General features: G+C 46.4%; 3 protein-coding genes and 2 non-coding genes across 10 annotated transcripts; 4 read left to right on the top strand and 1 right to left on the bottom strand.

Moving 5' to 3' along the window:
* The first annotated feature begins 632 nt into the window (after positions 1-632).
* LOC144585166 (zinc finger protein 862-like) lies at positions 633-5,493 on the top strand. The gene is made up of 4 exons (XM_078382801.1): positions 633-719; positions 1,823-1,912; positions 2,105-2,166; positions 2,477-5,493. Exon 4 carries the CDS (start codon positions 2,918-2,920, stop codon positions 5,015-5,017), a length of 2,100 nt encoding a protein of 699 aa, XP_078238927.1. The 5' UTR covers positions 633-719; positions 1,823-1,912; positions 2,105-2,166; positions 2,477-2,917; the 3' UTR covers positions 5,018-5,493.
* Positions 941-1,011, top strand: LOC140703001 (small nucleolar RNA SNORD49). The gene has a single exon (XR_012082284.2). It is a non-coding gene; the product is annotated as a small nucleolar RNA SNORD49 (small nucleolar RNA).
* Positions 1,959-2,032, top strand: LOC140703005 (small nucleolar RNA SNORD65). Its single transcript, XR_012082289.1, has one exon. It is a non-coding gene; the product is annotated as a small nucleolar RNA SNORD65 (small nucleolar RNA).
* A 1,175-nt stretch (positions 5,494-6,668) lies between the features above and the next one.
* REXO4 (RNA exonuclease 4) lies at positions 6,669-11,720 on the top strand. Of its 3 annotated transcripts, none has more exons than XM_072985080.2 (9): positions 6,669-6,794; positions 7,188-7,453; positions 8,213-8,556; positions 8,754-8,903; positions 9,310-9,503; positions 9,972-10,060; positions 10,353-10,427; positions 10,574-10,648; positions 11,119-11,720. In XM_072985080.2, the coding sequence occupies exons 2-9, from the start codon at positions 7,241-7,243 to the stop codon at positions 11,302-11,304; spliced, it is 1,326 nt and encodes a 441-aa protein (XP_072841181.2). In that variant the 5' UTR covers positions 6,669-6,794; positions 7,188-7,240; the 3' UTR covers positions 11,305-11,720. The 3 variants fall into 3 exon arrangements, with proteins under 3 accessions (XP_072841181.2, XP_020650564.3, XP_020650567.3); XM_020794905.3 differs by having other exon boundaries at positions 6,718-6,967; XM_020794908.3 differs by lacking the exon at positions 6,669-6,794 and adding an exon at positions 6,984-7,057.
* On the bottom strand, positions 11,462-24,196 carry STKLD1 (serine/threonine kinase like domain containing 1). 4 transcript variants are annotated; one of them, XM_078382802.1, is made up of 19 exons: positions 23,590-24,196; positions 22,081-22,182; positions 21,209-21,253; positions 20,900-20,974; positions 20,669-20,773; positions 20,492-20,562; positions 20,190-20,305; positions 19,509-19,627; positions 18,690-18,841; positions 18,176-18,306; positions 17,805-17,888; positions 16,793-16,912; positions 15,810-15,950; positions 15,177-15,305; positions 14,881-15,009; positions 14,572-14,700; positions 13,205-13,345; positions 12,635-12,714; positions 11,462-11,781 (listed from the first exon to the last, which is right to left on the bottom strand). In XM_078382802.1, the coding sequence occupies exons 1-19, from the start codon at positions 23,725-23,727 to the stop codon at positions 11,713-11,715; spliced, it is 2,076 nt and encodes a 691-aa protein (XP_078238928.1). In that variant the 5' UTR covers positions 23,728-24,196; the 3' UTR covers positions 11,462-11,712. The 4 variants fall into 4 exon arrangements, with proteins under 4 accessions (XP_078238928.1, XP_078238930.1, XP_078238931.1 ...); XM_078382804.1 differs by lacking the exon at positions 23,590-24,196 and adding an exon at positions 22,516-23,203; XM_078382805.1 differs by lacking the exon at positions 23,590-24,196 and adding an exon at positions 22,594-23,203.
* Between the last annotated feature and the right edge of the window lie 171 nt (positions 24,197-24,367).

Here is a 24,367-nt window from a genome sequence, read left to right as displayed (position 1 = left end):
ACGATAATGCTAGGAAAGGTCGAAGCAGCAGGAAAAGAGGAAGACCCAATAACACAAAATGGACTGACTCCCTCAAGGAAGCCATCGGTTTGAGTTTGCAAGAGCTGTGGAAGAGCAATGGAAGGCAGGACATTTTGGAGATCCCTCATTCTTAAGTCGGAGGCAAGTTGACAAACATAACAGCCACCACCAAAGACACACACACACACACATTATATATATCCCATGTGGTGTAGTAGTAGTGGACAGAGTGTCACATGAGGACTCTAGAGGCCTGGGTTCGAATCTCATCTCAGCCATGGAAGTCAACTGGGGGTGTGTGGAAACTGCTACAGCCACTCCTTAAATGTCCTTAAAAGCCCTATTTGGGTGGCTATGAATCAGTTCCAACTTGAGGGCGCATAAGAATAAAGTCACTCAGGAGACTGAAACCTAGTTTATTAAATAGCATTCCTCCCCATTTGGACCAAGGGAGGGCGGAATTCTGGGAGTTGTAGTCTGAACCTCGAGGGTTACACATAAATGCACCACCCCGGCCGCCGAGGAAAAGGTATGCTCCAGCCAATCAGCGGCCGCTCCCTTTTCCCGCCCAATGCGCTTGTCTCCCCCCCGCTAGTTGCCGCCGATGGTACGTCCCGCCTCTTTAAAAGCCGGCGCGCGGCGCTTTCTCGCCCTTTGAGGCCCGCCATTTTGTGTTGGCGGGTCGTGAGGGAAATGAGGTAAGTCAAGGCGGCGGCATTTTTGGAAGTTTTGTTTCCCGTGAGGGGAAAAAATAAGATTTAATTGGGCGGTTATAAACTTCTTGAGCCGCCTCCTCGGCTTATGAGGGCCTGCAGTGGCGAGGAACTCCCTCCTCGCCTTCCACTGGGGGGGGGATCTATAGTTTTACTCGTGAGGAGTCCCGAAGAGGATTTCCTCTTTTTTTTTTCTCCCTTCCCCGCGGGGTGATGATGCTGAGATAGGAAGTGCCGTCAGATGCGAGAACTGACGAGATCTTCTCTCCGGCTGACCGCGGCCACACATTTTACTGTATTTATAAATAAATCCTAGTTGCATTTATGTGGTTGAAGATGATGGGATTCAGAGTGGGTAGATAACGTGCTGGAAGTGGAGGCCAGACAGATGTGTAAGAAGGGAGAACTGTGGTCCTTTATGGATGTAACAGTTTTTTTAATTAGGCACGAATTTGCCTGGATTGAAATGCCTTTTAATGCCATGCAAGAGTGTGCTCCAGTCCATAAAATTTAAGATGATTGAAGATAAGCTTGTTTTTGCAACTACAGATCACATGGTTCTTCCCCCCCCCATGAGATTAAAGTGTATGGAGGTTGCAAATAGGTGTTGCAATACAAAAATATGGCAAAATATCCCTTGGAATGGAAGGGAAGACTGCCTGTAGAAATATGGGATCCAGGATTTTTAAAGAACAGTTTGGATGTGTGTCTCCACCCCTTTCTCCAGGAAGAACACGTGTGTTTAGTGGCTGGGGTGCAGTGTCTGTTGGAGGGAATATGCAGGGAAGATTTCGGAAAGCGAGCAGGGAGACCTTAATGTTGTAATCTCATGCAAAAGAGAGAGAAAAAAGCCAGAGGGAAGCCACCCTTGTGAATGAGCGTAGGCTACATAATCCTGACACGGAGAAGGATTGGAATGGAGCACTCCACATTGAATATTTTATTGGACATCCTGCCGATCTGGACTGGAAGAGGGGGTTATAAGATTTTAATCTGTGATCCGGGAAGTTGCCACTGCATTTTCTTCTTACTCTCCTCCCTTCTTGCTTTTGGCTGCTCCATTTCCCACCGTCTGGTTTGTATTGCAGGTGTGTCGCTACTGCTGCATAGAGTCGGAGGACAGGAGGAGAAGTGGGGAGCCTTTCACTGCAGAACAGCCTCTCGGAACCACACAAGGGGTAAGCCTGTCAATCTCTTCTGCCGACCTCGTGTCAGGAGGACTCACAGTGATGAAGCAAAACCTTAACTAAGCTGGAATTACCGGCAGACTTCTGCTGTTGAGAAGGTTTTTTCTGAGCATCCTCCTGGGAAGGTTTAAAAAAACAACCCTGGCTATCTACCCTACTAATAGCCCTGTCCTTTATTTTTAGGAAGCAGGATGCTGTGTTTCTGAGACGGTCAGCTGTGATTCACATCTGTCCAGAAAGAGATGGTAAGGCTGTATATTGAAGATGGCTGTGGCGTTTCCCTTGTGCTTGAGTTTTAAGAATGTGCAATAAAATTGTTATATTGCAGTCAGTTAGGTAAGCCCCAGCAGGTGCCTAAAATCTATAACCTGGGATACCTGACTGACCAGTTACTAATGTTCCCTGGGGCTTGTTAGTTTAGGAGGGCCTGTGGTGTTTAATGAGTTCTGAGTCTTGCCTTGTAAAGTGGTGTTATTTAGGCAGGAGATACTTCTTCCTCTGCCTTTCTCATATGTAACAAAAAGTAACTATTTAATTTTTTCCTTTTATCAACAGGGCTTGAAAAATGCACTGGTCCACTCATCTGTGACAAGTGAAAAATGTTGCTTGACCAGCCTCAGCTCCCTCCCTGCCTCCTTCCCCTCAGCTTATCTCTCTGTAATCCTGCAGTCCTCCCCCCTCCCATTGCAAAAGGAAAACTGCCCTCTTCTCCCAAGAAGAGAGTTCAAGCGGCACATAGAGATATAGCTCTGCAGGAGAAGGTAGAGTAGTCCCATGCTGGAGAATATGGAGATTTCCTGCTCCCAGGACACATCCTGGGGTGGGAGGGAACCGTGGTTCCTTAAGAGGCCAGGTGCTTTTGTTTTCAGTTTTATTTTTGCTGGAGACATTCAAAAGAAGTAGAATGGGGAGCACAAAGCGTCCAAAATTACTCTGTCCTAAGTAGAAACTTTCGGCCTGGTGAATCCTGTTTGCCCCTGTGTGAGGGGTAAAGAAATGGCGCAAGAAAATCTGCTTAACAACGAAAACACTGTGGTACAAGATGCCCCTCAATCCCCATGTGTTTCTAGTGCTGGGTCTGTGGTGGAGAGTCAAAAAAGTAGAAAAAGAAAATTTTTGTTCAAGTGGAAGGAGGAGTTTAAATGGTTAGAGTATAATGTTGAGAGTGGTGTCGCAAGATGCTCAGTATGCCCACAGTTCAAAAGATTGTGCGATTCGTCTTCACGTGTGGTTAATGGATTCAAAGAACCGTTTCGTCACGAGACTTTCAAGTTTCACAATTTGTCGGCTCCACACCGGAGGTGCATGGAAGCATTAGATGGTCAAAAACAGCCAGATAATTCTTCCGTGGCAAAGTGTCTAAAAACAATGGACGAAAAAATGTTCTTTCATTTAGAAGTATTATTTAATATAAGTTTTTATATTGCCAAAAACAACAAGCCCTTTACTGACCTTCGAGGTCTTGCCGAGCTTGCTGGTAAACTTAATGTGGAAGTGCTAGAAGGCTATACCAATAATAAACAGTGTAAGGAGTTTATACATTACATTGCCCAAAGTCTGAAAGAAGATGTCGTGGCTGACATAAAAGCCTCAGAATTTGTTTCTGTGTTAGTAGATGGTTCCACTGGTAGATCTGACGTGGAGGAATGTATCATTTATGTTAGGTATATAAATGCTAGCGGTGTCAAGGAATCCTATTTAGCTATTGCTCCCTTAGCAAATAGCACTGCTTTGGGCTACCTAGATGCCGTTGACGAGGAATTCCAAAGAGTGAACATGGATTGGAGACATGGAAAATGTTTAGTTGGCCTGGCAACGGATGGATCACCTTTGATGATAGGTGGTGTTAATGATTTGGCATCTAAAATTACCAATTATGCAAATCGTATCACAACTATTCATTGTGTTTCACACAAAGTTCATTTAAGTGTGCTAAAGTCACTTAAAGGAGTGTCTTACATTGATGAAATTGACCATTGCCTAATTTCTGTGTACAAATTCTACAACGGGTCCAGTAAAAGACAAAAGCAGTTGTCAGAAACCGCAGAAGTTCTGTCCGCAAAACTGCTGAAATTGCAGAAATTGCATACAGTCCGTTGGGTAGCCAGTAAAGTGGGGACCATCAAAGCTGTCATTCAGGATTGGAGATCTCTGGTGACACACCTCGAAAATGTGGGCTGTGGGAAGGAGACCGACAGCAGCAAAGCTAAAGGCGTTCTGAAGACCCTTAAAAAGTACAGATTCTTAAGAACCTTGCACTTTCTCCATGATTTTCTGTTCCCTTTGAAAAAACTTTCTTTGACTTTTCAGAAGCCTGATCTGCTAATAAATCAAGTGCAGATTCATATCAAGAAAACAATAGCCAGTCTTGAAGAACTGGAAAAAACTCCAGGACCTATGGAGAATGAATTTATAAATAATACTTCAGTGACTGGGATGTACCACGAAATCCAGCTTGATGAAATGACAGAGGGACAAAAAAAGTTTGAATGTGATAGAAAAGAAATTATTGAGATAGGAATGGCTGACGTAAAGAGGCGCTTTTTGAAGACTGCGACAGATGACATATTAACATCGATGTCAATATTTGATACTTTCACATGGCCAGAAAAGTCCTTGGGGAGTTTCGGTAAAGAGGAAGTAACCACACTTGTATCTCATTACAAAGATCTTTTGCAACACGCGGGCAAAGAAGACATAATTCAGAAAGCCCTGGATGAATGGCATGAATTCAAAATATGCGCAAAAACTCTGTCATCAGTGGGTTTAATGGGAAAGGTCATGAAACACCACGGAGGTAGGTTTCCCGTTCTTCTGCAGCTCCTTAAAATTGCCTCTGTGCTGCCAGTTTCTGCAGCTAGCTGCGAAAGGGGTTACAGCCAGATGATGAGTCTGATGAAAAATAAATTCAGATCCTGTTTAGAGACTGAAAGCTTAGATGACCTTATGATGGTGAACCTAAATGGACCTCCACTGCCACAGTTTAACCCCACTAAAGCCATCGATAAGTGGTACTTCAGTGCTAAAACCCCCAGGCATGTTCGAAGACACAAGGGCAACACCTCTGACAGCAGTGCGTTTTCTACTAAGACATAGGCAAATATGGTGTATATCAGTGGTCCCCAATCTTTTTTAACACCATGGACCTGTTGGGGAAGGCAGGGAACCCCACACACATGCGTGAAAGGGTGGGCATATGTGTGCGAAGGAGTGGAGGGGTGCTCAGGTGCACAAGGTGTGCGTGATCATGCATGCACTCGTGTGCAGGGGGGGGGAGGGTGTCCGTGGGTGTGTGGAAGATCTGCCTGCACAGACCAGCACCAGGCAACGAACCAGGGGTTGGGGACCCCTGGTGAAAGTAATCCAATTTACTTTGGGTTTCTACGCATTGTTACGTAGAAATAAAAGTGAACAAGTACCTAGTTTAAATTGGTTAACGTCAGTTGCAAGGAGCCCGGTCATGATGATGGGTGAAATTTTTAACTGACTGGTGAGATATTCTAAAAATTGTTCAAGCCCTGCTTATCAAATACTTATACTGTATTTTAAATAAAGTTTTATTGGCAGCCGCACAGTCTTTTAATGGTTATTCTAATATCCCTCTGTGTAGCAAGAGGTTATCCAGTGACTGGGGAGTATAAAATAACCCAGAAGGCAAATAGATAGGCATTCATAATTGTAGCTCCTCAGCACATGTCTTGAGTAGGGGGGTTACCTACCTCACACATGACTAACAATGATTTTCCTTTTTAACAAAGCTATATGATTAATAAGGAAAATATATTTCTACTTGGAGTAGTGGAGGTGTATTGGCTGAAGGACAAGGGGCTGGTGGGCTGTACTCAAAATGACAACAGGCGAAGCCAGAGATTTGGATGTGCTATGTGGATTAAATGCATAATTATAGCAGGCAAAGAATAAAGAATTCTGTATGGTTATTTATATGTGTCTGAAAAGGGCTCCGTATGCACAGGAAGACTGGATTTAAGCTGGAACAAGGAGCAATTTGATCCGCCCTACATTGTGAAAGGTGTTTCAATGGCTGCAGCTGGGCTACTTAAAACTTACAAATTAAAAGCAAGCCAACACTTCATCACCATCATAAAAATCGTATCCAAATACAGTATATTGCCTGGCAAGATATGACTTTATTTGAAAAATCCCGCTGGGGGGGTTTCCTTCCAATCTCTGGGGTTCTGTACATGTATGCTTACGAATCCTGGAGTGGAGGAGCCTCCCCCATTGATTGGGCATAGCACTTCCACCTTTTGTTAAAAAATAAAAAAAAAAAACCCTGCTAAAACATCAAAACCCTTACCCATCTCTACACGGTGTGCTACAGGCTTTCGTGTGGTTCTGAACCACACCGCCTATTCCCAGTTCTGGACTGCAGTCTTCCCCAGTTGGGACTTTCAGAAGAGTTAGCTGTGTTCATCTTTGCAAGCCAAGGGGAAAACCCACAAAAAACAGGACTTTTCCTGTCGCAGGTCCACAAAGAACAATCTGCCACTTTTTAAGACCTATTTTAGTTGTAGAAGGAGTAGCTATGTTTGCAAGTATTATAGGTGAAAAGGAAATAAAAAGTCAAAAGACACCTTAAAGACTTTTTTTAATGTAAGCTTTTATGGAGAAGCCCACTTTGGATTTTGCCTGAGAACACACGCCTCCACCCTTTCCTTATTCTGCTTCTTGGTAGGAACCAAAAACGACTGAGCTCGTGTTTCCCCGGGGACCTTTTTTCGGGACGGACCGCCTTCCGGGTAAGAAGCACGTGGTGGGGCGGGCAGGCTTGGCTTGGCTCAACCCTGGGAGCTTCCGGGGCCGCTGCTTTAAAGGGGGTCCCGCGTTTACTCGTCCGCCCAGGATGATCAAGGTAGGGCCAGTCCTTTTGGGCCAGATTCTCCAGCAGAGAAGTTGAAATGGAAATAAAAAAATAAGGCAAATTTGGTTTGGGTGGGAAAGATTCGGTGCTCTGAAACCACTAGTCGCCTTTCCCCCCCCCTGCACGTGTCTGATCAGAAGGGAGCCTCTTTACTTTGCCACCATGCAAGTATCTTATTTTATTTACTTTAAATATTTCTATCCTGTCACCTCCTCGAAAAGACGATCTTCGAAAGCGGTCAATGCACAAATATTGTAAGAAAGATTAAACAAGTATTATGTTGAAAGCAGTCAATGAAAACAATATTAAAAGGCATTTAAAGAAACAGGGCATGACAGTCCATTTAAACATTTATTTATTTGATGGTTGTTGTGGTTTTTTCAGGCTCTTTGGCCGTGTTCATGACTGCACGGGCTTGAGGTCTCCAGGCGGGGAAAATGAAAAGTAAAAAAACAGACGCTCCAGCAGTTCATGCTAAGGTTAACTCGGAGAATCTTCCAAATCAGCACCGGAAGAAGAAGAAGAAAATATTCTGGAAAAAGAAGCTCAAGCATTTAGCTGAGAACTCGGAAAAGAATTCCAAAGGGCCAGTGGCATTGCCACCAAAAAATCCCCAGGAAGTGTCATCGAACTGGAAGGCTTTGCAAGAGGTATGGAAAGGCAGGGGGTTTTCCTTCATCTCTGGGTGGCTGGGTCTTCTGCATGTGCATTATCCCATTTTGTGTATGGCAATCCTACTTCCTCTTCCCCCCCTTGGCCAATTTGCGTGGGTGGATGACTCCTGTTCAGGAACATCATCTTTGCCTCGCTAGATCAGACCAAAGACCTTTCTGTTCTTTCGTGGTTGCTTATGTGAGTGGGGGAGGGTGGGTGGGGATTCCTCCCATGGCTTCAGTTTTCCCAGAAGTGTGACATCAGTTTGTCTGATCCTATAAGCTTTATATGGCTTCCATGTCCCCTAAGCACAAAAATACTTCAGATATTGAAAGTCTCCTATAGCTCTGAGAAAGAATTGTAGGCACAAAGGTTTTCAAAAAACCGAAAACTCACCATCAGCTGTTAAATTTGGGATCGCCAACTTACAGTAGGACCTGCGATCTGCGGCATCAGCATCCGTTAATTGTCCACTGCCTGAAGATACTAAATAAAATCCCCTAGAAATACATACTGCGATTCCCTGAAAATAAGACAGGGTCTTATATTAATTTTTGCTCCAGAAAACACATTAGGGCTTATTTTCAGGGGCTGTTTTATAGTACATTGTTTTTCCACATCTGTGGGAGGTGGGCAGTAGGAACCGATCCCCATAGATACTGTAAAAGGCGGTAATAGTCTCTTGTAGTTTGGACTGAATTCTGACTTAAATATTTGCCTACCACTTTTATGTTTTTGCTGTTGTTTCTTGTAAGCTTCTGAAGCAGAAGGCTGCCAGTTTGAATGCCGCTCTGACTGCCCCAGAGACATATTCCAAGAAAAAATGCACAGCCCAAGAAGGAAGGGCCGCTCCGAACACCCCAAAGATAAATGGAAGAGGCCGAATGGTGACACCCAAGCCTGTGAAGGAAGGGACCTCGTCTGAAGCTCTTAAGGGCCCGGGTGTCACAGAATCTGATAAAAACAGGGGTGGAAAGACTCAAAGGAAGGCGAAGAAGCTCAAGAGAGATCAAGGACAGGGCCGTGCTGAAAGGAAACAGGAAGACATTAAACATAAGAGAAGGAAAACGGAAGAGCAAGAGGACCCCAAGCCGGTGGAGTAAGTAGGCACTGTCAGGAAGCAGAATGTTGCTTTCGTCTCTTACTCTTCTTTCAATTAAGTTGGGAAAAACATTTGAGAGGTTATCTCATTTTCACCCACTCCAGAACCTTTTAATAACCACTACATTTTGCCAACTTTTCCCCCTGGTTGATACTGACTATCCTATATTTCTTTCGGCTGCTTTTGCCTGCTAGTATCTGGTTTGATGATGTGGATCCCGACGATATCGAAGCCGCCTTGGGCCCAGAAGCAGCCAAAGTGGCCCGAAAACAACTGGGCATCCCGGAAGAGTCGCCCGAGCAGCTGGCAGAACGGGCGCTGGTGAAAGAGAAGGCGTTTGAAGGGTAAGCGTTCCTGTACGATGCGGACATTCGCAGTTTGTGGCTTATGAAGTACACAAGAGTGCTTACAAATTAAGAGGTTAATTTTGTAAGCACTCTAATTAAGAGGTTAAATTAAACATTCTAGTGATCTTTTTTTCCTTGAAAAAGGCTCTCTTGAACATCTATCCGTTAAAATATGTATATCTTGTAATCACCCAATCTCCTGAAAAGGAGAAAAACTGATCCCACAGCTGTAAATACTCAAGCAAACTGCACACCCGTTGTGAAGCGGGGCACCACTGTACCCGTGAATTGGGAGCCTCGCTCCATCCTGAAGCTGCAAAAGGGGGATCGGTAGGGGGGTGGGCTGCCGATATGCCTGGCTTCCGAGGTGCTAGTTCACAGGATAAGATCCTCCCTCTTGCAGGCTGACGAAAACGGTGGCCATGGACTGCGAGATGGTGGGCGTGGGCCCCACCGGCGAGGACAGCGTGGTGGCCCGCGTTTCCATCGTCAACCTGTTCGGCAAGTGCGTTTACGACAAGTTTGTCAAGCCCACGGAGAAAGTGAGCGACTACCGGACCAGAGTCAGCGGGATACGGCCGGAGAATTTAAGGAAAGGTAGGTAGTCAGCCGACTGGAACGGTAATCGTTGAAATGCGATAATTATAGAGTCGGATTGACTCTGAATTGAACCGTTTGCTTTTCTAGCACAGTATGGCCTGTGTCTTTGGGGACGGTTCTTTTCCACCCGTCCTATTTGGGATTCTTTTAATTTCCCGTTAAAGTGCCATAGATTAGACCCTGGAATGTGTTCTTATTGTGCATGCAGTCGATCCACTGAAAAAATGCTCCTGTTTCTACTATTATATTGCAGCTGGCTTCTTATTTAGCTGAAAGTTTGCTTATGACTCTGCTTTTGGTGGATTTTAAGACGTCAAATAAAAAATAAACCGGATCGAACCACCCTGAAGTCTGATTTTCCCTATCCCTGAAAAATTTCAGCCCTTTGCCTTATATGTTTCATTTGCCTCCCAGGGCTTCTTGACGGACAATATTTCTTTCAGTATTCTTGTTTGATTTGTTTAGGGGAGGATTTCAAAGTTGTTCAGAAGGAGGTGGCGGACATCTTGAAGGGACGGATCCTGGTTGGCCACGCTCTTCACAACGACCTAAAGGTACAGGACCACACGCTTTTGTTGTGAACATCCATGGGCTTCTAATATTTCAGCTCTTAAAATACTATAACTATTTTATTCTTCTTTGAGGCCTCTGAATTTGGGGTAGCGCATTATTTGGGTTGTGATGAACTTCTTGTGGCTGATATTGGCACCGTGCTTTGTAAATCGGCTTCTTCTCGCGTGCTTATGTTTCTCAATGCCCAACTCAACCTTCGCAGAGAATCTAATCCCACGTACTTGTTCATGTCCATCGAGCGATGCTTACAATGGGGGACCTCTGCATTTTCAGATTCTCTTTTTGGACCATCCGAAAAAGAAAATCCGGGACACCCAAAGATACAAACCTTTCAAGCAGCAGGTGAAGGTAAGAACGGAGCGATATTTTGCCAGGAGTATTGTAGTTGAAGAAATAAAGTCTGTGCTAGTGACTTAAGATCATCCGTGATTGTAGCAACCTTTCTTTCCAGTTAGTTGTGTGTTTCTATAATTGATCAATTCTTGTTCACCTAGAGCGGGAGGCCGTCCTTGAAACTGCTATGCGAGAAGCTGTTGAATGTGAAGGTCCAGACGGCGGAACACAATTCGGTAGGTATTTACAAGACTAATCTAGAGTTGGCAGAACAACCAGCTCCATCATTCCTGCATTTTTTTGGCCCTTTTCATTTACATGAATGGGAGATAAGGTTAGCTGGCTGGATAGCTCAGTGAGTTAGGTCTCTGATTGCAGAGCGAGAGGTTGGGAGTTCGAATCCCCCCACTGGGCCTCCTGGGAGAAAAACCAGCCTGGGTAGCCTTGGGCCAGCTGCACAGTCCTAGGGTGCCCCCTAGAGGACAGGAAGGGTAAGACACTTCTGAGTGTTCTCTACCTGTAAAGTCCTGGAAAAGGGTCACTCTAAGTCAGAATTGACTTGATGGGAGACCATTGTTATTAACGTATTCCTCTTGATACTAGTTTTGCGATCCATCCCGCAGTCCTTCAGCCACGGGACAACTGCCGGTCCCTCGTCTGGCATCCGTTTTGTGTTTCACTCACCGTGTCCCTCCGTCTTCCCCAGATTCAGGACGCCCAAGCCACGATGAGACTCTACACGATGGCTAAGAAAAAGTGGGAAGCGTCGCTCAAAGAAAAATCGCAGGCCAAAAAGCCTCTGAAAGAAATTAGACAGAAAAAGACTCAGAACCGCAAAGGAGGAACGCCTGCTGCTGTCTCGTCCGTCCGGAACGGCGACTCAACTCAATAACTAGGCGACTGAAAGCAGAGAAAAGGATGAAGGTGGAACATTTCTGGTCCTGTCCTCCTTGGCGCAACTCTGGGCGGGGGGGGGAACGGATGGGTGAAAAACTCAAGCCTCATGATGGCCTGTTCTTCCTGCCTAAATGAAGAACAGGAGAGTCACCTCGGTTTCCGTATTTATTCACGGCATAACCACTGAAAAATAATAACTGCCGAAACACCCCATGGAATAAACATTTCTTCCGAAGAAGGCAGGCTCCCGAGGCCGGCCTCCCGTTCACGTCACCAAGCGGAGGCTGAAAAGGCTCAAGGAGAAAATGGGGATTCCTGCCTCCTTTCCGGTAAGGCCGCCTTGTGGGCGTGATACGAACTCCAGCGATGCTGCGCGTTTCTAAGTAAAAAGAGCTAAATTTGGTCATTTGAGACGAGTCGCCTTTTTTTTCTCCAGCGTTGCGAGTGCTTTGCTTGCAAGGGCAACAATCTCCTGCAAAAGGAAAAAAAAATTGAAACGTGAATGTGAAGCGCCTGTGGTTGCCGGCGTGTTGTCTATTTTCTGTGCAAATCGCTCGTGTTTGTTTTCTAAATTCCGTCTGCTGCAGAACGAATAATCCATGACCGTTACATCTACGATCGTTTGGCCTTTGCGGCCGGGGTGTGTGTGTGTGTCTTTTGGCAAGCCATCCGGCCCGCTTCCTTGCCACATGTTTCTCCATCCTTGCCTCCTCTTAAGATCCGATCTGAACAACCACCCAAAGATGAAAGACAAAAGCCGGTGAAGGACGCTGCCTCATCTCACTCATTTCTTTTTTTTTTTAGTCCTCGGTGAGAAGAAAGGAAAAAAGACGTGGAAAAGCCTCCGAGGGTCGGCCCTGGGAATCCCCAGGAAGCCCTACTAAACTACAATCGAAAATCAAAATGTGACTCAAGACTACTATGATCCTTATTTGTTAAGCTCAAAGGCTCAGTTTAAGGACATAATTTGCAGTAGGACCTTCTTATCTGCGGGATCAATATCTGCTGATTTACGTCTCCACAGACTGAATAGGTTGAAAATATTAAAAAGAAAAATCAAATATTTCTAAAGGTGAAGTTACCAGAATTGGCCAATAGAGGGAGCCAGAGGCCATGCTATGTATAGGGCGTGGGGTTAAAATAGTGTTCTCTATAATCCACATATTTCGGCATCCGCGGGGGGGTTATGGAACCGATCCCTCACAGATACAGGAGTCTTACTATATGAACTGATCTGCACCTTCTGGGTAAGGAGAGATTTTTTAAAAAGATGCTTATAGTGAAATGTCAGCCGCTCAGCTATAGACGTGGGTGTTCTTACTTACCAAACTGGAGGTAAATCTATTCTTCATTTCAGTCAGCATCTCTGCAATGTTCTGTGAGGCCATCTCCAAAACAATTTCATCTGCGGGTTCGAAGAAATGAGAGCGACTACCATTTAATAGCAGAATTAATTATATCCACATCAGCTGCTTTGAACCTGACAGACAGATTGCGTCCCTGGCAGTACAATTTCTGGTTTTGTTTTTGCAGAAAGTAATATATACAATTCTTGGAGACACAGAAGCCCAAAGGGAGCGAGACGTTTTGGGGGCCTTCTTGATGACCTCTTAGTGTCTATTTCACCAGTTAAAAGGCTGCCATGAAATCCATCTACACAAAAGTAGACTTCGGTCTCAAGACGGTGCACGCGATTCCAGCCGCAAATTCTCCCACGTTCTTAAGAGTTTGTGGTCTCTTACAGTTTTAGAGGAAGTGCCGTTTTTAAGTTTCGTTTTTAGTTTGCTGGCCAGATGGATAATCCTGTTTTTTGCTTCTTTGGGCTTATTGAACAAGAGTTTGGTTTACGCGGAGAGGGGGGTGATCCAGAGGCCTTGAAGCCAAAGAGTGCCTACCATATTTGAACATCTCGTCGATCAGGACGCAGATGTCTTCCACGACTTCGGGGTCCTCGCGGTGGAACTGACAGCAGTCTTTAAGAACCGCTGTCCCATTGCCCTTCTCGTCCGTTACGATGAAGCGGAAACCACATAACTCTGGAAGGGAGAGGACGGTGGGTCAATTCTTCAGTTCTCTTTGCCTTTTAATCCTAGCCTCCCATTTTTTTTGGTTGCAAGCCACAAGACTGGTTTTGTGGACCCAGAATCCTTCCCTCCACAGATCTGCGAGATCGGTAAGATGTTTTAGAAACTGAAATTTAAGCTGTGACTGCAACTTTGCACTACCTTTGATAAGAGAAGGAGCCTTGTATGATCCCATCAAGCATCAACGTATCTTTTTCAAATCTCTATCCACATCTGATTCATGCAAATCATGGGTTGTGGGCGATGGTCTTATTCTGAGCCGGTGCCCAAGCAACATCTGCTCTGTCCTTTTCTGTTTGCTTTAAGTCGTCAACCAGTGGTTGGAGAACTCAAGCGTTCATGGACTGCAGCTCCCAGAAGCCTTCCCCACTCGCTGGGCTGGCCGGGATTTCTGGGAGTTGTAGTCCAAGAACATCTGGGGACCTCCAGGTTGGGAACCCCTGCAGGAGACCACAGAATTTGGCAACCAACCTACCGGTTGGTGTTGCTCAACCACATCCCCCAGTTTGAAAGTGGTGTTCGTAAGTTTCAGCATGCGTAAGAGATGCAAACCACAGTACAGTGGTACCTCGCTAAACAAAGACCCCACTAAACAACGCATCTGCATAACGATGACTTTTTGCAATCGCTATAGCAATTTGCAAAACAGTCATTCCTATGGGGGGATTTTCGCTGGACATTGATTAGGTCCATGCTTCGCGAATCATTTGTTTGCAAGGCAACAATTTTTTCGGCTTCACAGAATGGCTCCCCTATGTTCTCTGGACCCATGCTTCGCAAGGCAGCCATTTTTACAGCTGAACGGCGCTCGCAAAATGGCTTCCCTATGGACGGTCTTTGCTGGATGACGAGGTATCTTCCCCATTGGAACGCATTAAACTGGGTTTCAATACATTCTAATGGGGAAAGGGTTTTCGCATGAAACAGCGATTTTCCCGGGACGGATTATCATCATCATGCAGGGCACCACTGTATTTTGGCCCCTTATTAAAGACTGGCCGTGTGGGTTTTCATGGGAGTCAAGACTGCGTCCCGAGGTGCATCAGCCGAAGAAGTGGATTGGCATGGACAAAGGCTTACGTTGAAACAACGCACTAGCTTTTTATAGGCCCCGGTCATTTCGTTTTTTTTATTTTGGCCAGACAGCCTCCTGTTTCTTAGGATGGGAAGGGGTTTACCGGAGGTCCGCAAGAGGCTCGCCAGAGCCAAGCAAGCGTTCTTGGCCAGCACGGGTCTCGCAGGGTGTCGCCGGAGCGCCTCCAACAGAAGTAAGGCGTAGGGTTCGTAATGAGCTTCGTCTATGCAGCCTGGAGGATATCAAAAGGAAGATGCAGAAAAACGAAGGCCACTGTGGTTTTTACTCGTGAACGACTCCTAAATAGCAGCTTTGGGCTGCGAAGAGGGTGGGGGAAAGGCGGCTCGCCAGCGTCTGGGGAAACGGCATTTTACCCGCGCGCGCTATCATGAGAGCAGAGCTGGGAACTCACCGTGAAGAGAGAGGGCCCAGAAAGCGCTGCACGCTGACTCGGCGGTTTCTCCGTCGTCGAGGTGCGTGTGGAGGATGATGGAGACCACTTCGATGGCGTATTTTAGCGGGTATTCAGCCACGTCGGTGCCTGAGTTGAACATAGGATTCTCATTGTTTGGGGGGCAAGAAAGGCAGAATGTGGCAAGTATACAATTGAAAAACCCAGCTCGGCAGACCCAAGAAGATGACTCTCCTTAAACCGTATTTTCCCCAGTAGCAGAAGCCAACCTAGGTGTTGGCGTTCTTTTTAAGTACCGTTTGCAACCAGACTCCAGATGACCCCACAGCAGGCCAGGCTGATATTCTTGTTATGAGCAAAGTTACTCAGGATGGTCAGCATGTCCGTGAAGACCCCGGCTTTCCTCAGGGCTTCCACAGCGGCTTCTGGTAAGCAAAAGAAGAGAAATAGGATGAAGGAGGACCCTCATTGCCCCATACGCGACCGATTTTTCCCATCAGTCGGCTTCTGAAGCTGCGGAATTGAGTGTTGTTAAAAAATACATAGAAATAAGAACCCTAAAGCCAATGGGTCATGAATGTACGTGACCGCTCTTACGCTGTGTCGTTGTATTTTGTGTATACTGCTAAAGCAGGCAGAAAGAATGTGGCCGGCGACCATCCTTTTTTTAACCGGGGTGGTATTTTTTTTAAAAATAACTCCCACGCAAACAAATAGCTTTTTAAGATTCCTCTCTCTGGTATAAACAGCATTCCCGGCTCAAAAACGGATGTCACTTGGGTACCTCCTGCTTCTTAAGAGCTGTCAAGAGTCCAAAACAAGACCTAGAAAGTTGGAAGTCTGTGTGTATCCTTACCGAAAACTCAAAGCAGTTCCCACCCCCCGCCAAAGAGGGACTGGTCCGTGCCCGAACCACCTGTGGTACCTACCACGGGTTGACATCATCATGAATAAAGTGCAGATCATCCACAGCAGTCCTTCGTTGTCCGAATAGGTCCTCATGGAATTCAGGAGGCAACCGAGGATGTTCTCACAGGCCAGCATCTCCACCTTCAGGTTCTTCCCGAGAGCTGCGGAGAGCAGAGAAGATAATAGGATTCAGTCGCTCTTTGCCTGCTTCAACGTTTCATGTTAACACCAGCCATATGTGTTTGTGAAATCTTTCATGACTTGCGGGCGCCAGAATTGTCCTACGGAAAACCCTTCGCCACCACGTTCTACAGATTTCCTCCGTCGGGAGGTCATCCAGGATGGGAATGACTTACCGTCAGATTCGCTTGTCCCCTATGACTGATTTTTTCCCCCATGCCTCTATGGCAATAGAGAATGGACCCCATTATCTGTGGGATCGGTATCCGCTGATTCACTCAGCCACAGTCCGAATAGATTAAAAATATTAAAAGAAAAAAATTCATAGAAATATGTATTTCCAAAGATGAAGTGGCTTGAACTGGCTCCTAGAGGGAGCGAGAGATCATGCTCGGTGCAGTGTTTGCTATTAAAATAGCATTCTTTATAATCCACGTATTTCAGCATCCACGGGGAGGAGAGTTTGGAACTGAACCCCCACGGATACAGGAGTCCTGATGTACGCATCGAAACTTCAAAAAGCAGTTTTTCTTTACAGAAGATAGGGGATGTCTAAGCAACCTAATGGCTTTGGGTACAACATCCAGAAGCACCATAAACATTGGGACCTGTTCAATAAAAGGACCTACAGCAATTCTGGGGATTCAAACATAGGAGAGCTAGATTTAAAGGGCTTTCCGAGCAACCCAAACGTATTGATACCAAATGGCTACTGTGACTTTGACGAGACTCTTGAGCCACACAATGCTTCTATGTGAGGAGCAGTGCTACAGGAGCAGAAAATAATGGTTCAGAACCTAACTCTGAGTTGTCATCATCCTACCTCTGCCCGTGAGCTCAAGCAGGAAAGAATATCCTGCCAACTGTACTTCCGGAGAATCCATGTGATTATTGATGGCGCAAGTCACAGGCTCCAGAAGTCCCAGGAAGGTATGTATATCCACTGTGGGGAAGAGACTGCAGCAGTTTTATTATATCTTATTCTTTTTGTGCCTCTCTGCTACTATTCTCTGATATCACTTGTCTTTAAACGGTAGGGTTAAGCCTGGCCATTAGGGTAAAATAGCCCCTGCTTAACATAGGCTGATGAGTATGGTCTTTTTATGACATCAGCCACCTTTTAAAGGAGAAAGGTGGGGTAAAAATATTTTAAGTAAATAAATAGGTGTAGAGTGGAGATCGCTCATCGACCTTCTGGCAGATGGACCCCTTTTTTTTGGGTCTACAGTGTTTATCAACAAAAGCCGAGAAGGGCTGTGTATAGCTAGTCTTTGTTGTTGTTTAGCTGTTAAGTCACATCCGACTCTTCGTGACCCCATGGACCAGAGCACGCCAGGTCCTCCTGTCTTCCACGGCCTCCCGGAGTTGGGTCAAAGTCATGTCGGTCGCTTCGATGACCCTGTCCAACCATCTCATCCTCTGTCATAGCTAAGTCTACTCTGAGCCAAATTCCTAATAGTGGATAGGAACCCAGGACGGCTGATGGCTGATGTCAAAAGGGACGGCAAATCTACTCCCGGTATTGGTCCGAACTTTAAAAGGGTTACGCAAGGAGCTGGGTCTGTTGAAGGGCACCGTATTCAGGACCCAGGACAGCTCCTTGAAACATCAGAGGGAAACTCAGCACCGATTCACCCTGGCACTGCCCTCTGAGCCAGCGGTCTCTACACCCAAGACCCCACACCCTGGATTTAGCTAGAAGGGACTCTGATTTCTCACGACACCGGGTCCTTTTACTCCCTACGTAGATCCGTGAACTCGATCGTGCTGTTTACCACTGTTGAATTGGGGGCATCGAACGGTGCGGAAAAAGATGCCCACCCGAGCCAACCTACCGTCTTCTTTTTTTAAGAGCTCCAGAAGGCGTTCGATACTTTTTTCTTGCGCTTCCTCAATGTCTTGGTAAGACATCATGAATTCTGCAGTGGAGAAAAAAAAACAGTTGGCGTTTTGATGCCAGGTCCTCTTTTACATAAAAGTAACTTCCAGGAAGCTATTATTTCAATACTGCAATGCACACACAGAGAGAGATACACAAAGTCATGTTCTCTGGGAATGTGATGCCTGGTGGAGACCCAGTAAGATGTAAGGAAGAATCTCACAGTTACATAAATCTGGAAGACCTGATGTAGGTGTTCCTCCCGTATCCCTGTATTTCCCCAAAATAGGCGTAGGTTTCCGTTTAAAAGCTACTCGTACGCTTTACCTAGAACTGTCTGGATGCCAGCATCAAGCACGATGTCCATTAATCCCACAGGTACATGTTTCTTCACCTTTATTAGGGGAGAGCCGGCTAGAATCAGGCAGTCTTTAACAAATGGATGATCAACTAGTTCCCTAAATAGAAGAAGCAGAGAAGGGAAGGACATCTAGGTTGGCGGAAGAAACTGTTTAAAGCACCGTGTTTAAGAGCTGGCATGCACTGGAAGGTAGGGGTAGAAATACAAATAACTCAATTAAGTGGGGAGGTTTGTCTTCATGATTAAAGCTGGGACTCTCCCTACACTTTGCTATCGAAGGTGTCGGCCAACGCGACACCCAACAAACCAAACGGCTTGATTGGGGTCATTCAGAAGGGTTGATTCTGTGACAGTCGGAGGGCAAACCGCCTGTAAAAATGCGGAGCACTCCTCCGGCCGTGATCGCGCATGACTACGAGGAAGCGTGGCCCTCGGCTCTGGCGCAGAATAATAAAGGGAGAGGAGGAATCCAGGACCCACTGTGCTGTCGGCCTCATCCCGGGCTCAATCTGTAGCATCATCAGCGCAAGGGAAGATAACGGTGTATCGTGGTATTTGGTGGCTTTCAGAGCGTCCTCAGCGCAACTGGCGTTCTCCTTGATCTCGCGCAGCAAGGAAACATGATCGTTCACCTAAAAAGAAATAAAGCCATGCATAAAATACAATAAGAGGCCCCGTATCCGTGGGGATCCATTCCAAGCCCCCTCCCCAACCCCACGGATGCTGAAAAACGTAGATTATAGCAAACAATGCCGTAACAGTGAAAGGAATACATAGTGTGGTTTTTGGCTGCTTCTAAAGTGACCATTTCTGGTTATTTCCCCAATAGAAATAGATGTCTGGGGGATTTTTTTTCTTTTAATATTTTCCGACTATGGAGAAGTGAATCCGTGGATACTGATCCCGTGGATAAGGGGGTTCTACTATACATACAGTTCTTTACAGCTCCATTGCAGCAGAGCTGGACGTAACAGGTGCGTTTGTTAGGCTGCCATCTTTTAAAAGGTGGCTTGCCCTTCCTAAAGGCTATACATTTACTGGTCCCAGCTTAACGGCTTTCTCTTTATTTGCTGGTGGTGCTGGGAGCCACTGGCCCGTATCTCTGTATCTAACAGGATTCCTGCCTCTCCCTCTGTTTCAGCATTTCAGTCCTTCGTATCATTTCCACCTAAACCTAAGATGAGCAAGCACCGTGTCTTGGCTGCTTCAAGATCAGAGAGGGACTGAATTTATGTATATTTTCCCAGTTGTTCTATCTCACGAGTATTCCGAAACCCTTGCGTCAGAGGGACCACCTACTTTCTGACGGGAGCAGGTCATCATCTCGAGCAGAATGCAGCCGAGGGACCAGATGTCCGATTTGTCGCTGAACGAAAACTTCAGCGCTTCTGGAGCCATCCAGGATTGGAAGTGAGGATCTAAAGGAAATGCGACCAATTTGTTGCCAAGGAATCTGTTCCGAAAGCAATACAATCCGACACGGGGGGGCCCATATCCCAACTCAAGAGATCCCTGAATTATTCCAAGAGGCCGAACGTTAAGCTTTGAGTTTTTATTTCATAGATGGCTGGGTTTTTATTTTTTCACCCCTTAGGTCTGGGGAAAAAAAATGACATTTTCGTCTTGAATTGCGTTTAGTAAGTGCATTGTAAATTCTGGTCAAGTCCTCTGGTTGGAAATATTCTGCCCCCATGATTCATGTACTGAAGGCAAAAATGTTCTTAGGAGGTGAGCATAGGTATATCGGGGGTCAATACAGGGATTTCACATGCATTTCAAAGAAGCTGTCACTGTTAAGTTAGACCTGTTTTTATGTTCTAGATGGCAGGTCTGTTTTGCATGACAATCTCTGTGCTTTTAGCGCTTTCCTGTTCTGGAGATAAGACATCTATTTACTGCGTAAGCATCTACAGTCAAAACAGCCAGAATCAACTGCTTTTTCTGCAGAACGAGGGCATAGTGGGGGGAACCTCCTCCTACCTTCCTTCACCCTTATCGTCCATTTCGTCTCATCCGTCATAAGCGTCTCTGTGCCGAAATCGCAAAGCATGAAGGATATCTTGGCAGTTAGAAGGATGTTTGACGGCTTGATGTTTCTGAAAAGACACCAGAAAGTTTTATCAGCAAAGCAAAATAAGAGTTTAAAGCTGTATCCTGTCGGAAGGGTGTTTTCCCTTGAAACCCTTTTAATTTTTGGGCCCCATTAAAAAAATAAAGACGTAACAAAGAAAACTGGGCAGAAAGATGACATGCAAGTACATTTTAAAAACTCTTTTATTCACCTGTGAAAAATGTTTTGTTGATGGATATAAACTAAAATATCTACCATCTGCCCCAGGAGCATCTGAATCACCTAGGGAGATAAATGCACAAGTTTGACATTTGCATGATTTTGGGTGTCGGTGTATGCTATATTCATATTATTATTTAATGAATATAAGCTTTCTTTTTTTTTTTACCTTGTCTTTAAACCTAGTACGCTTATTTCTCTTGGCTTTAATCAGAGATGAGAGATCTCCTTGATCCCAGTAAGGCATCACGAGACAAAGGTAGAGGGATGAAATCTGGAACAGATTTGGAAATGCCAAAGTTTTCCCTCGGCTCACCAAGCCCCAATGAATTCGATAAAACCTAACCTCGGATAAGCGAGCCAAGGAGGGCAGTTCAAATCAACATGGTTTCCTCCTCACCTTGTTGTCCCAAATGATAAAAAATTCTTTGTAACGGCAGATATTCCGATGCTTTATTTTCAGCAGATCCATAGCCTTTAGGGAAAACAAGAAATACAGGGGGAAATTATAACATACGGGCATACAGTATATCCATCCAAGCGACACAAAGGGGTTCCTCGGAGGGGCCTTTACCAAGGCCCGTTGGTCAGGCTTGGGGTCCCGAGTTCCAAATCTGAGTTTTTGGTCCCAAGCCCCATGCCTGAGTCCCAAGAAACGCAGGCTATAAATTAATTAATTAATTAAGTAAGTAAGTAATAAATAAGCTACCTCTTTAAGAGCATCGTTGGCTTGTTTTTCATCGATGCATTGAACCTGTCCGAAACAATAAAAGAAATGTGAAATGGAGTAACTGAATGGGATTAAATAGAATAATCATTTAAGACATTTTTATTATTGCCATTTATGAAGCGAACTATTCACTCTTCTGACCCTTTTCTTTTCTGCCCCCCCCCCCCCAATTATTATTTTCTTTTTCACACAACCTGTAAAATTTGTGTGGTTTTTGTGCTCTTTTTCGATGGAAACCAGGCAGGACTTCTCCAACAATTAAACAGGGCTCTGAATAAATAAATATTGAACAAGTAAATATCCAGCTATAAATACTGACTAAATACCAAAGAAGTAACAAACATGTTGAATAAAAATCAAATATTAATAGCATACACTGCGACGTAAGGATGCTCTAAATAGCTACACACTTCTTTTTATATGAATCTTGTTTGCTGCCCAGAGAATAACATGTACGAATGAGGGGAAAAAAACATAAAATCAAAGTATTCTTGTCCCCTTTTAGAGACATAATACCTCTGTTACAGCCTGAGCTTTTCCCAAGGAAAATCCACACGAAAATAGGTCCTTAAGTTACTCCGAGATTTCTGTTTTTATTTCTATTTTACATTAGACACGTGGAAAAAAGATCTTCGCGTGGTGGCTAATGCTTGGAAAACCGCTAGTGCAGAAATGCACGATTTACAAATGTTTTGGCTGCATGGCCAACCTCTTTGCAAACAGGGTCAGAAGACGTTCATCATCATCATCATCATCCTACCAAGTTGTGGACGCAGCTTGACTGTGCTGGTCTCATCTGGCAATATCTTCCAGGGGATGCAGGAGGAAACCCCTTTTATCATCCCTCTCACCTTTTTCAACGCGTATTTCTTTCTCCCGTCTTTTCCTTTCTCCGTTTTCGATTCCACCACCAGCATCGTCCCCAGGGCCCCGTAAGGCGCCTGGCGCAGAACCTGCGGGAGATTAAAAAAACAGGCAATCGGGTGAAGAAGATCTAGTGGCACTGTATCTGTGAAACGAGACCAAATTCCAGGGCTGAGAAAAGAAATCGAATGGAAAAGTACATTGCAAACAGATCTAAAGCATGTTCAGAGTACAATGTTCGTGGACGATGTGGGACGGAGTCCCAGAATCCCCTCAACAAATGCAGAACAGAAAGGCTGCAGTGAGATGGTGGATAAAAATGATTTGAACTCTGCGGTCCTGGATTCGAATCCCTGTTTGGCCAAGAGAGACTCCCTGCAGGGATGGCCTGAGTCAAACCGGTCCCTAAATATCTCACATACCGTGAAAACCCATTAGGGCTGCCCTAGGTCGGATGTCACTTGAGGGCTCCACAAGCAGAACGCTTCCGGTTTGCCCACCTTGTCTGCTTGGATGATGATGAGGATGATGATGTTCTGTCACATCAATTCTGACTTATGGTGACCCTTTTCCAGGTAGAGAACACTCAGAGGTGTATTACCCTTCCCTTCCTCTAGGGGGCAGCCTTGGGACGGTGCAGCTTGCCCAAGGCTACCCAGGCTGGCTCTTTCTCTTGGGAAGCCCACAGGGCGGGAATCGAACTCACAACCTCCAGCTCCACAACCAGAGACCTCAACCCACTGAGCGATCCAGCCCGCTACGGCCATAAGAACAGGCTTCCTAAAAGCTCCTTCGTGCTCCTCGGGGGGGGGAGAGTCCCTCACCCCATACAAAGCCCATCCGCTCATTCTGGGTTGCGCTCCCACGGGCCTTGTGAACGTGCCGCCCCTTTCCGTGATGGCAGCAGCACTCCAGTTCCCATCTGCCACTGCCAGCACCACCCAGGCGGATGGAAGGAGGGGGTGGTGGTGGGGAAACTGCCCTTCCTCACGGTCTCTCATGCCGCTATACTGGAGGGAATGATGTGGGAACCCAGCTTCGCCTCCCCCCCCTATGGGGAGCCATATACACATTTAAGTAAAAATAAATAAAGCATAATAAATCCACAGTCCCCCCCCAAAAAAAATAAGGCTGTTTTATGGCCCTGGCAGAATCCATCCATCTATCTACCTATCTACCTATCTATCTATCTATCTATCTACCTATCTATCTATCTATCTATCTATCTATCTATCTATCTATCTATCTATCTGGGGGGGGGTTGTTAAAAAGCCCGAAGGCTGACCCCCACGAAGACCCCCTACACGCACCCCCTCCCTCCACCCCTCCCTTTGCTTTCCACACGTGCACGCTGACCCGTGTCCACCCCCAATAAGCCCCAATTCTTTCCACTGAGGTGGAGGTGGGGGGTGGCCCGAGGGTCCCTCCTCTTAGTGGGGGGGTCACCCCTTTTACACCCCCCAAAAAAGGACCCCCCTCCTTCCCCGCCCCCCCACCTCGTATCCCTCCATCGGAGCGACCCCCCCCGGAGAGTGGGTGGGTGGCTGGGGGGGTCGGGCAACGGCTGGCGGGCGCCCAACGGCTGAGGGGGCACGTTCCGTTGAGGGGAGGGCGGGGGCGACGAGCCCCAGCATCCCCCTTCCACGGGTTGCTGGAGGGGTGGAGCCTGGGCTTTGTAGTCCACCCCCCCCGGGGTACCCGCTTTTTTTTAGCCGACCTCCCCAAGGAGGGACGTGGCGAGAATTCACGGAGGGAGAAGGAAGAAAAGCCAGGACCTCCTCCCCCCTCTCCTCAAGAAAGACCCCATTCGGCTGGGTGTGTGTGTGGATTCTGGGCGTTGTAGTCCGCCCCAAGGCACTGCGCTAGGCCCTGCCTTTGCCTCGCATCTACCCTCGCCGGAGCCACTGAGCCTGCCAACCCGAGGGAACCCCGATCGGCTGGGGTGGTGCTGGTGGTGGTGGGTGAGGGATGCTGGGCTTTGTAGTCCACCCCCCTCCCCAGTCACCACCCCCCTTTGCCCAAAAAAAAAAAAAAGGCCTTGAGTGATTCAGGGGAGAGGGTGCCGAGCCCACTGGCCGTGGCGGCGGGGGAGCCACTCCCCCATCAATCATCATCAATCATCAATCATCTTCTTCTTCCCGATGGTGGGGGGGTGTTTCCACGGGATTCCCCCTCCCTTCCTCCTTTCCCCGGGGCGCGCGGCCCCTTTAAGGCTCGGCCTACGTGGCAGTCGCCGGGGAGGCCCCGCCCACCCCTCCTCGGAGGCCCCGCCCC

Source organism: Pogona vitticeps, chromosome ZW-PAR, assembly GCF_051106095.1.
Source record: "Pogona vitticeps strain Pit_001003342236 chromosome ZW-PAR, PviZW2.1, whole genome shotgun sequence".
NCBI classification, from domain to species: Eukaryota; Metazoa; Chordata; class Lepidosauria; order Squamata; family Agamidae; genus Pogona; species Pogona vitticeps.
The sequence above is the reverse complement of the archived record's forward strand: the minus strand, read 5'-3'. Positions and strand labels throughout refer to the sequence as shown.